A 12,141-nucleotide genomic window follows, 5' to 3' on the forward strand; every position below is an offset into this window, starting at 1 on the left:
CTCAGGCAGTGTAATGGAGCCTTACAGTGAGTGTAAGCAAATGTAATTCACAGAGGAATATGGGGGCGGGAGGCTTAGTATAAATGAGATTTAGTCCCTCTCGCTCTATTACAAAATACAGCATGGTGGTTTACATAGAGGTAGTGCTTAGCATATGAGTAGATGTCATTAGACAATATTCCCCTCTTGTCCATTGACAAGTAATGTGAAATTTGCCCTTTTCTTTTATCAACATTTTTGGGGTGAATGAACATTTTATGAAGTAGTGAATAAAAGTCCAAAATTATAAGCAGTATCTTCAAATCTGCTGATTTTATTTTAATATTGGGTATTGCATGGTCATCTTATAACCATCTGATGAATTTTGCTGTCACATTCCTGAATTTTTTTCTTTAAATTTTCGTTTTTGCAGAGTGAAAATCATTTTTGTTGTTGTTTTTTAGTGTAAACACTCAATCAATCACGGGAAAAACATTTGTGACATGTCATCAGTAAAAAAGAAATGTATGTGTATGAGTGAAGGGGCAGAATGCACCACGTTTACATAAGGCTCATTAGAAAAGTACTGAGGAGTCCAGTGGCACCTTAAAGACTAACAGATTTATTTGGGCATAAGCTTTTGTGGGTAAAAACCCTACTTCTTCAGTTGCATCTGAAGAAGTGGATTTTTTACCCACGAAAGCTTATGCCCAAATAAATCTGTTAGTCTTTAAGGTGCCACCGGACTCCTTGTTGTTTTTGTGGATACAGACTAACATGGCTACCTCCTGATACTAGAAAAGTACTGGAACTGCTGTGGTTTTGCTATTTGACACTTTTGCATGCAGTTCAGAGAAGTTGTTCGAGGAGATTCTATACCACAAAGCTCTGCTCTGTGCAATTTTTCTCCACAGATGCATGGAGGAGGATTTGGGTGTCAAGTTAAGGGCAGAGGCAGAGCTCATGTATCAACAATTATCTGAGTGAAACTGAGAAAAAGGGAGACCGTATAGTTACTGATTTAGGGCTCTATCCTGCTAGCTGCTGAGCACTTTGACCCCAGTCCAGCAAAGCACTAAGGGGTCTGATCCAACGCCCTTTAAGGTCAATACATTGCTGTAAATTTGGTACAAATGAGAGATGAGTTAGAAAAGTGTTCATGGAAAAAATATTCCCATTGTTGACTAGCTCCAGTTATTATCAGCCATTAAATTCCCAAATCCAGCAACAGAGAAGAGTCATAACTCTCATCTACACATGGCATCCCTCATCTTACCTTCTCGCCATCGTGTCCAGGAGGACCCGGTAAACCAATTTCACCCTAAAGTGCAAAATCATCATAGATCATTTTTTTAAATTGTTATTTTGCCTATTTTTACATGGGGCTTGGAAACTGGAAGATGGGGCTTGTGCTATGGAAACAGTCAACAGCAATGACTCTCTCTGGGAGAGCTAGTTACTCATTACCAATAACCACAAAAAGAAAGGCTGCAAATGCTTAAGAGGCAGGGCTCAAAACAATGTCAGAATTTTAAGGGTGATTAACTCCACTATAGTTGTTCATGCTGATTGGCAGTTCATGGCCTGGACTACACTGTAACCATGCATGAGATTAACTCTAATATGCAGTTGTTTGAAGGACAGTGGGAGTAAGAAAGCATTCTCCTTCCTTGAGACAAGGCCATGCCTGGTCATTGTGGGAGGAATGCGAGATATGGAGAAGGCAAAGAAATGATAACAGAGCATGTGCAAGGTGAAAGGAGGAGAAGGATTGCAGAATGTCATGGGTGATGCAGGTGGACAAAGAGCATAATAGCATCAGTATTCCAGCCTTTGATTCTCATGCATTTCTAGTTATCTTTTCATGAATGACAAAGGGAAAGTGGTACCTTCTGTCCTGGTAGCCCTGGGGGCCCAGCTACTCCTGGAAGTCCAGGAGGTCCCTAAATAAGAAAAATACACAAATCACTTTTTTTTTTCAAAACCTCCTCATATTGGAGGGAAGGCAGAATTGTATTTTCTTTACATTTTTGCACTGGCAATCCTGAAATATATTAACTTGGAAAATGAATAACTAACAGTGGGCTACTGAATAACCAACAGTAGCAATTCAAAGTCAAATATGACCATAGATTTATTTCTCCGCTTGATGAACGAAAAATAATTACCATGAAAATGGCATTTTTGATTATCTGCTTCTGATAATGAAGTGAATTTAAATAATTATTTGCTATTGATAATAAATACATTCTGCTTGTAGAAATCTGGTATCCAAATAGAGAACACAGATAGCAGGAAAATTCTATATTTCTGAGTTCTCCAGTGTAGGTTAAATTTAATTAAGTGACAAAGTATCACAAATTTATCAATGGTAGAAATGATTTATTTACCTGTAATTTTCAAAAGTGCCTCAATTTTTCGGTACCCAGCTTAAGACATGCATGTTGTCATAAAGGTGGGCACTCAAAAATGGAAGCCCCCAAAATAAGAAGCCACTTTTGGAAACATTGGCTGATATGCAAGTTCCTAATGTGCACATCATCATAGTATCTGTTTGCTACATATTAAAGGTCACAGCTATGTGTGTCTGATAATGGACCTAGTTCTTCATCCCATGTTAAATTGCTCCCTCAAGTGGGATTAATATTGATGGCTATCTCCCAGGAGAAACAATGCTGGGCTATCATACATCCCTGGTATTAGGGAAGGACATGCTTAAGAGAGGAGACTTTCACTGGCCGTGAAAACAGCACGACTTAGGCCCATCCTGACCTGCACTGGGCTTTCCTTACTTTGATCCTCTCTGCTGTCTGAGCGCCTGAACAGCAGCATAACCTTTACAAAGCAGGTAAACAAATAGTACTAATAATAGAAGAGCCTCAGGAGTATAACACAAGAAGTGTCCTTCTTTTAGCTGTCACTGCTGCTTTTTAGTGTCAGCACATAACTGTAAAGGTCAGACATTCTTGTGGCATGGAATTAAAAGTTTGTCAGTCTGTATCACTGCCTACTTTCCTCTAGCTGTTACTAAAATCCAGTTACTTCTTCAAAAAAACAAAATGCACAGCGAGAAGAGTAAGAACTCACCATCAGGGCCAAGGTTCGTATTTCCTAAAAATTAAAATAAATAAATAAATACAAATAAAAGTCCCACTTGAAATTAAACTATTTCTGACCACAGTGTTTGTGGGTTTTTTTTTTTCTCTTTTAACACTATACTGGTTAAGACGGGCAGGGAGTATATTACAGGCATGAAAATAAAATAAGCAGAAAAGTAGCCCCAGCTCCCTTTGTAATAGTATTCCAGAAATGTACTCCTTCTGTGCTGGGAGCACTGGGGGGCTGCCAGGAAGGCTGGATGGTAGAAGTTGTGGGTAATCTTCCACTGGTAGGTGCATGACTAGTCTAGAGTGAAAGACATTTCCCTGCATGGTTTATGGCCTTTTTCTACACAATCTAATGTGTATGTTCTGGGTTATTCTTATGAGGGAGTTCAGATGAACTCTGGGTCTGTCTTTATTAAGAATGTGTCCTGTGTCATTGTAAAGGACTTGCACTGTATAAGTAATAAGCATTATTCATTGCTATTAGTATGGAAGAAGAAGTATGTTGGGCTGGACTGACATGCTTAGTTTTATCCATCCAAAATGAAATGTGAGATCAACGTTCTTAAATTTTCTGTCTTTCCAAGGGGACATTCTCTTCCCCTGGCCCCACCCTTCTTCCATCACCTAGGCTACTAAAAAGTGTAGTCCTGGGGATCTCTCTGTCACTACAAAGCAAAGGGAGAATGAACCAATCTGACTGAGAGAAAGCTTCACATGGAAAACAACCAAACAATCCACTCCAGAAGTCACTGAACATGGCTCCTGAGCCGTGTAGGCTAGTTTCTCACCTGTAGAGCTTCGTTGATGTTACCATCATAATCCACCATTTCATCCTTTCCTGGCTCCCCTTTGGGACCCTATAAAATGAACCAGATCTCCAGTCAGGACTTGGTGTTCCCATGCAAAATTGAGTTGTCTGAATTCTTCTAAGTTAAAACCGTTCAAGGAGCGATTGATAAATACAGCTGTGGGGAAGTGCTTATGGTGGGAAGACTCCAGCATGTAGTACAAAGAGTGTTGCTAAACTGGTTGCTCTTAGGTTCTGTGGGTCAGATTAATCAGTATGCTCTAGCTGCTTTCCCCTACTATGGCAATACAAACGAGCTATAAACCCAGTTAATCATGATAAAGGAGTTTGGTAAGACACTAGCAAAACAGTCTGGATGCCATTTAAATGGGACAAGTAGTCTTCTGCTCTTTCTAAAATTTCTTATATTTTCATGAATGAAGCCCCTTTATTAGTCAGTGAAGTAGCACCTACCCTTGGACCAACAGGCCCCTGTTCTCCGGGTGCTCCAGGTTCTCCCTGTAACAATACATTGCATTATCAAAGGTCTGGAGTTTTTTGCTGCAACTTTGAAATGATTTAGGGCTAGATTGTGCAATATACTGACCCTGTGTAAGGGGCAGTGCATAGCTGTGTCACCCCAGAATTACCCTGCAGAAGGATTTCTCTTTCCCTGCTCTCTCCTTGCCCCAGTGGGGGATAGTAATTTGCTACAGACCTGTACCAGTAGCAAATTACTGCCCCCACACCTCATGCTGGCCCACTGTGCTGGCCAGCGCATTCAAGAATGACAGAGCTGAATCTCTGCTCCCTCTCCACCTCTTCCTACCCACTTGCTTGAGGAGAGAGTAGCAGGTGCTCAGCTGCCACTTGCCTCTGAGCCCAAGGTCCAGGGCAGGCACTCAGACACGTGGGGATGGGGCACTCCTACTGCCACTTATGCTCCTGTGCAGGCCCCTAGCCTAGGCCCCAGTCTGCGTCTTAGTATATTGACTTTGACATTCCCTCTTCCATTGCTGATGGAATGTACTGCACAGACTAAAATGATAGTTCTGTGATCAGGAGTGCGGCTGTGAGACGTGACTATGTTCAGTCACGAAAAAAGAATAGCAAAACGGGAAATTGATTATGGTTACCAGTACTCAGGGCACGTCTTCACTACCCGCCAGATCAGCGGGTAGCAATCGATCTATTGGGGATCGACTTATCGCGTCTACTGAAGACGTGATAAAATCGATCCCTGATCGCTCTGCCGTCGATTCTGGAAATCCACCGTGGCAAGAGGCGGAAGCGGAGTCGACGGCGGTGCGGCAGCGGTCGACTCGCCGCCGTCCTCACAGCCAGGTAAGTCGACCTAAAATACGCAACTTCAGCTACGCTATTCACATAGCTGAAGTTGCGTATCTTAGGTCGACACCCCCCCCCCCCCCCCCGTAGTGTAGACCTAGCCTCAGAATGGTCACAGTACAGGGACCTTGGGTACAGCCTGTTGAGATGACAGGGGGAATGGTAAAACAAGAAGTCACAATCTAATGTTTGGGGGCACTTGAAATCAGAATGTGAAAAACACACCAGGAGAGGTGGTTCAAGCAGGTAGTACACATTAATGAAAGCAAAGACTAGAAATGCCTTTATTGTTCAATAACATTACCAGGGATATTTGTCGGCTTTTCCTGTCTAACATATCTCCCACCACCAAATAGCAATCCAAACTAGCAGTGTTTAAAATTCTCTGTATTGAGAAGTTTGATACTAGACAAAGCTGATTGTTTCAGGTCAGGGAGATGAACATGGAGTGGCCAGCTGGTATTTTGTTGGTGATGAATAACACTAAAGTCTTTGATCCTCCTACAAATTTCATTCTTTATCCTTAGACATCCTATCCCATTGGAGCCCTGCTTTACAGCCAGAGTGATGCTCTGTGCTTCAGCTGCCTTAACAGGATTTTCATGGACAATTCCCATTGTGTATGTGGCCTTTTGTAATATTCTTTTAAGAGAAGCATTCTTCAATACTATGACGTAGACACTACATACAAGTGCCTTGTACATGATAAGCTGACATCTTGTTTGAACTTCAAATGAGACTGTAAAGCTCACGTTTCAGGAGCGACCATTAAACACAGTCACAAGTGCTACATCATTATGTTAGGAGGTAAAGCAAACAAGGATCAACTGATTAATGAAGATACAGCTTTCCAATCGAAGAGACCCTTCTCGCCTCAGATACGTATAACCCCCATTTCTTTTTCTTATTTCAGGACGTTCAGCCAAAAACACTTATTGTTGTAATTAAGCTGCTTTTTCTACTTGCAGTGTACAACCTGGAGTGACTTTAAAGAAGTAGTTACTATTTCAGCATACTAGAGGGATCTGGAAAAACATATTTTTGAGCTAAGTTTATGTCCTACTATCACCATTCCACAACACTGTCTAGCATATTCTTTATTCAGCACATTCCCCCAGAAGCTGCTTGTTTGAAAAGATTGTTCAAAGGACTAGGTCAGCCAAGGGAGACCCTATAAGCCTTAAAATGTTGTACATCTTCTCCTATTTTCCTAACCCTTTAGTCCCAGTTCTTGATACACCTCTTTTGAAAGAAGCACTTCCGCTGTGCTGCAGTGGTACTGAACAACATGTTCAAATGGATTTCAGGAAGCACCCTGCTCTCCTGCTAGTCCCATCAAGGTCCCCCCTGCTCTGACCCACTAGACCCCTCCCCTTTCCTCCCAGATCCCAGGAGCCCTGCCTTTCAGCCCTCCTTGTCTCACTAGCATAGTGGCCAACATTTTCAAACTACTTTCAGGGAGCATCCTGCCCCTCCCCTCCCCTAGTCCCACCAAATACCCCCACTGCATCCTTCCACCCCCCCCCCCACACCCCCCAAGCCTCACTGCCCCTGCTCCAGCCCCACCAACACCCCCACTGCCACGCTTTTGCTCCCCCACTCATACCTTCATTCAGTCTCCCTGTCCCCCCGCCCAGGGCCTTGTACTCTGGAGCATACACAGTGAGGCAAACAGAATTACAGGACCCTGCCCTGGCCAGGCTATAATGAGCTCAGCCGTAGGCGGCCTTTGGGAAGACAGGCCCACAGTTACACCTGGGGAAGTGGAGACAAGACATTCACTCTTGTCAGGGTGTTTGCAGCAGAACAGAACCATGCAGCCCCCCCCCTTGCTGTGCCCAGTCCTGGGTCTGGAAGGGGTGTTAGCCCTCCTCTTGCACCCAAAGGCCTGGGGAGAATGGGGCATGATCCCCTCCCCCCCACCGCCTAAACTACAACCCCCCTGCTTTGCTGAGTCCCAGGTTGAGTGGGAATGTTCCCCTCTCTGAACCCCTCATTCACCCCCTCTCTGCTGCAGCCAAGGCCTGGGGAAAATGGGGCATGAACCCCTCCTTGATATATTGTCCAGCCACCACTTTGCACTGCTTCAGCTCTGCATCACCATCACACCAAATCTACCTCCCTGCCCTGCCATTGGCTGCCAAACCCAGCCAACCCCCCCCCCCTTGCACTCCCAGTGCCAGAAGCAGAGCAGAAGTCAGCCTTATTACCCAGAATCTTGTGCATCAGGTGCACATGTGCCTCAGCCTCTCTTGCTGACTCAGGGAGAGAAAGACTGATGTGTGTGTGTGGCTAACGCACAAGATTCTGGGCAATGTAGTTTTATGGGGGCGATAATGTTATTCAATCGGGAGTCGGGAGTTTTGGGTTCAAATGGGAGTCTCCCTGACATATTGGGAGAGTCAGTCAGTCTGGCTACAACCCTTTCTTTTCCCAGAGCCTTCTCCTTTCTAGCTCCACACTTCCTATCCTGGGTTTGTTTCCTTCCTTCCATCCCGCCAATCCACAGCTATGGATGACCAGCATGATGTCATAGCTCCTGTATTACATAACTGCAGTTGCTAGGTGTGGGCTGGTTGGCCAATCCTCAGAGTCTCCCTGCCTGCTTGGGCATTCCCACTGCAGCTTGTTTGCCTTCTTCCTGCAAATACGGTTGCACCTCAGACCCAGGCTTGTGTGGGCCTGTTGATTAATACTGCTCTGATTGCTTTGGATGTGCAGATCCTGCAGAAAATGTTGTGTGTACGGAGAAAGTTATTGTTTCTTTTAATGACTGGCTGTGGCCATCAGGTATAGTTTAAGGGATGTTTTTTGTATTGTGAAACAATTTTCCTATTGCCGCACTGTAACTGCGCTCCCTGGCCTGGAATCCTCTGCTAAGCCATAATTCCCTATTGTGCTTTCCTCCTCCTCTGTACCTTTTCCCCCTGCGGTCCTGCAATGCCAGTCTGGCCAATGTCACCAGCTTCCCCCTAGGAAAAAAGAGAAAAGCAACAGATTCATATAAATGAGCAGAAAGGAGCGATTCTAGCAATTGCTGTGCTGGGATCAGTGGTTAGACCTGACAGCACTTCAGATAGGAAGCATTCCACTAGCTCAGGTAGACCTGTCATACCCAGATTTCTTTTAGGAGTTTCAGAGCACTGGGGTGACTTCCCATTTCTACACTACCCATGGGCTAAGGGGCTACAAAGTGAATGGGTGGTATGAACTGGGACCAATGGGTCATCTCTTAACTGCACGGTGAATGGAACTAGTCCTAAGTGTCCTAAACATCCTCTGCTATCAGGTATGGTTTGAGGGCTGCTAGTTCTCTAGGCAGGAATACAGCAGGAGAGGAGGTTCCGAGTCCTGATCACAATGTTCACCCTGTCCCAGCTGCCATCTATGGCACCAGATGCTGGCAGTGATTCTGAGGGACTGTTTGCTTACAGACCCTATAGGGAAATCATTTGAACACAGGTAGATTTTTTTCCCCAGGAAATGCAGTTCATAAATTTTCTGACCTTCAGCATTTAAAATAACAAACTAAAGAACTCTGCAGGAGCTGGCTAGCTTATGAAATCTCCACAGTGCATAATTATAGCCAGGTGCAGACAAATGCAAACTTCAACCCCTTCCTAAATACCCTGAGCTAGGTACATTCTCATGCAAAAAGGAAACACAGACTTCATTGGAGGAAAGAGACGCACCTTTGGTCCTGGAGGCCCAGGTAGTCCCGGGTGTCCGGGTTCCCCTTTACCTCCCCCGAGTGCATTGCCAGCATCTCCCTTCTCTCCCTGGTTCAAGGAGGAATAATCCACTGTCAGTTAAATCAATTTCTCATTCTGTAACTTCACCAGCCAGGTTGTGGTTTTGGGATCAGGGGAAGCAGGACAAGGTTGATACTGAAGAACCTGGCTGCATTTTACTTAGTTGTTTACTGGTGAATTTTAAAGCTGAGAACTGGAGACTGATAAAACTGGCTAGAGAGGGGTTCTCCCCATGCCGCTGCATCTGGAGTTGTAGCCCCTCCTGTTACTGGACTTCTGTGCCCGTACACAGTTCTGCCAATGCAGTTCATGCCTGACTCCCCACGTGAGGAGACATACTCACACTGGCTCTCATCGATATAGAATGTAGCCATGGAAGCACGAGCAGCGGGAGGAGCTAAGCTCCCTGAGTACCCACCTACTGTCTGATGGGCACACACCCAGGGAGGCTAGCCCCTCCCACCACTTGTGGTGCCATGGCTACACTATGTGAGCTCGTGAAATCGGACCCCCAGCTCCAAGTGTAGACACACCCTCAGTCAGCAGCGTGTTGGCAACATTGAAACAAGGGGCTCCCTCAAAAATTCTCCACCTCAGTCAGTGACACATGTGACATGGCTTGAAAAACACCCCCAATCCTCCCACCATCATGCACAAAATCCATTCATTCCATACTCTTCCTCCGGCCCCAATCCATCAGTCCTTTCAGCCCCACCCCTTTTGACCTGCTGGCACCTCTCCATCAACTCATCTGACAGCTTTGGAGACTGAAATCCTTTCTGTAGTCACAAAACAGATACAGCATTGGCAGTACTAGCACAGGCTTCCCCACATTGCTCTGCCACTGTGTCTCAGTCCTTTTCTATAATGGCCATTCTAATAGTGCAATAGGTCGGCCCATTCAGTCCATTGGCTCTCTGCTGAAGAGTTAGTGCCAGTTGTAATTGCATTTGGGGGCGTGTGTGTGACATGCACTGGGAGCTGTACAGAAACCAGCCTCTTGTTTTATATACAGCATCAAATAGCCATTGGATGGTAAGGAGCATTTTAGTCATCACTGATCTGGACACGATTTGTGAGCCAATATCCTAAAGATAAAAGGATTTGTATTCTCCTGTCAATCCCCTAAACCACTCATTCCTCCTATTCTGTAGACCAAATTTATCACTGTCACAGGCAGCTGTGTCTCCAGTGCCATCAATGGAGTTGCACCCAGTTAGACCAGCAATATGTTTGACCCCAAATGTTTTATTTCTGGTTGGATCCCAGTGTTTTGTTTGGGTTGAAATAAATCAAATTTTCACGCTAGGTAGCTGGGTATTTTTAAAAAAAGTTACATAACAAAATGAAAATAAGGCTATTAATCTAAATCAAATGGGATCCAGCTGCTCTTGGGACTGGTCTTGAAACTGCCAGCTTGCAGGGATTGAAGAGGGGGGTACCATAAAGGTAGGGTGAGAAATGTGCTGTGTTCTTCCTGTCGACATGGAACTGGCCATGGAATCATGTTCATATTATCTGCAGAGCCTGCCCCTCTCTCATCTCTAGGATAGAGTACAGGTGATAGTATTCAGTGTATTTTTGTGTGTGTGCATATATATGTGTAAGTGTGTATGCAAGCACATGTGCATACAGTTTAGGTAGTTGTGTACACGTGAGTGCAAGCTTCCTTGTTAGGGGAAGGAAAATGGGATGAAAAGTGTGGCAAAAGTCAGAGAACATTACAAACCTTCTGTCCTAGGAATCCAGGAAGTCCGGGATCACCAGCTCTTCCCTTCTCCCCCTGTTGGTGAAAGACAGAAATGGTCAGGGGGTGGCTTTAAGGGCTTCCATTACTTGTGGGATCAGTGAAAGTGCTACTGAATCCATAGAGCTCATCTGATACAATACAGCAAACATTCCTAAAACTCTTCTTTTCCCTCTGGGACACCCTTTTAAGAGGCAGCCAAGGTTTTCTCCCTGCCTTCAGTACCTGCTCAACTGTGTCATCATTTTCTCTTATCTCTGACATCTTTTCACCTTATGTTTTAGAAAGCCAGTACGTGCTACTGTCTGTTCCTTTCTATGAAACTTTTAGCATTTAAAGGCCACTGTACAATGGTCCCCTACTAAGTTAAAGGTCATTTTGAACTTTAAAACCTGCACTTTGATTATGTATTTTCCTCCTTGTTCTAACAGCCAAAACTCAACAAACTCATTGCAGATGGGCAGTGCTTGGTGTTGTTAATTCACACATGCTCCTTCTGTAGAACACATGGGTTGTTGCTAGTCCCTTTCATGCAGCAAATGAATGTTTGAAAGTGAATGCAAGATACAAATGGTCGCATGGAATCAAGTAAGAGAGACATTTTCACACAAGATGCTATTGGGGTCACTCCGTGGCTGGTGTCAATTGTCAGAGGAAAAATTACAAGGTCAGAAGAGGACTAGATAGGCCATCCTTGTCGTGACCCCTAAGCTGTCAAGACCCCAGCAAGAGGAGTAGTCTGACTGAACTGAGTTGTGAGAGGTATAATCAGATTCTGGATAAATTCCTCACTGAAATGAGTAAAGGACAGACACAGACCACCCCATGGCTGTTTTTGTGAAGTGACTTTGTTTAGCTTGCAGTCATCTCTTTTGTGTGCCTGAAGCCACCGGTACAAGGCACATCTCTTTGAATTTTTGTGCCACAATTGGCTCACTTACTGCCTTTTAAGTTCTGATTAAGATCCTGTAATAATCTGTCCACAGGATGCAAACTGTAAACCAAACCCTTATCTCCAGCATTTCCGTACGTGATGAGCTGCTTGTACAACAGGCGCTATTTAAACAGCTGACAGGGTTTTGGTTGCTGTAGTTTACAATCATTTTAGTCTCTAAGAGAATGTCTCTAGTACAATAACACTTACCACTAGAGAAAAGGTATTTTCTTTCCAATTGTTAGTTCACCAAAGTTAGTAATTTTTATAGATGATGATGATGACAATGATTTTTTTTTACTATGGTTTTTACTATGATTAGTCCCCATTTCCCTAACCTTTTTCCCCAATAGCATTGGATAATACTTGGTTTTAGATTTATTTAAACTCTTTAATTTGTCAAAGAGTAACTCACACACGAACAGTTACTTGACTGTATTTCTCAATAGCATACAGGTACATGGAATCTCTTTTAAGGTGGGTTAACT

General features: G+C 44.2%; 1 protein-coding gene across 1 annotated transcript in view; it reads right to left on the bottom strand.

Moving 5' to 3' along the window:
- Nucleotides 1-1,008: 1,008 nt before the first annotated feature.
- Nucleotides 1,009-12,141, bottom strand: part of LOC112105373 (collagen alpha-1(XIII) chain) — a 131,889-nt gene continuing 120,756 nt past the window's right edge. Inside the window, exons 21-29 of the mRNA XM_029911384.1 lie at nt 10,702-10,755; nt 8,913-8,999; nt 8,139-8,192; nt 4,348-4,392; nt 3,875-3,943; nt 3,067-3,090; nt 1,869-1,922; nt 1,256-1,300; nt 1,009-1,095 (exon numbers count right to left, since the gene is read on the bottom strand). Coding sequence (XP_029767244.1) covers nt 1,009-1,095; nt 1,256-1,300; nt 1,869-1,922; nt 3,067-3,090; nt 3,875-3,943; nt 4,348-4,392; nt 8,139-8,192; nt 8,913-8,999; nt 10,702-10,755 — 519 coding nt within the window. The remainder of the gene's footprint in view (nt 1,096-1,255; nt 1,301-1,868; nt 1,923-3,066; nt 3,091-3,874; nt 3,944-4,347; nt 4,393-8,138; nt 8,193-8,912; nt 9,000-10,701; nt 10,756-12,141) is intronic.

The sequence above is a fragment of the Terrapene carolina genome, unplaced genomic scaffold (genome assembly GCF_002925995.2).
Source record: "Terrapene carolina triunguis isolate 2854851 unplaced genomic scaffold, T_m_triunguis-2.0 Scaffold95, whole genome shotgun sequence".
NCBI classification, from domain to species: Eukaryota; Metazoa; Chordata; order Testudines; family Emydidae; genus Terrapene; species Terrapene triunguis.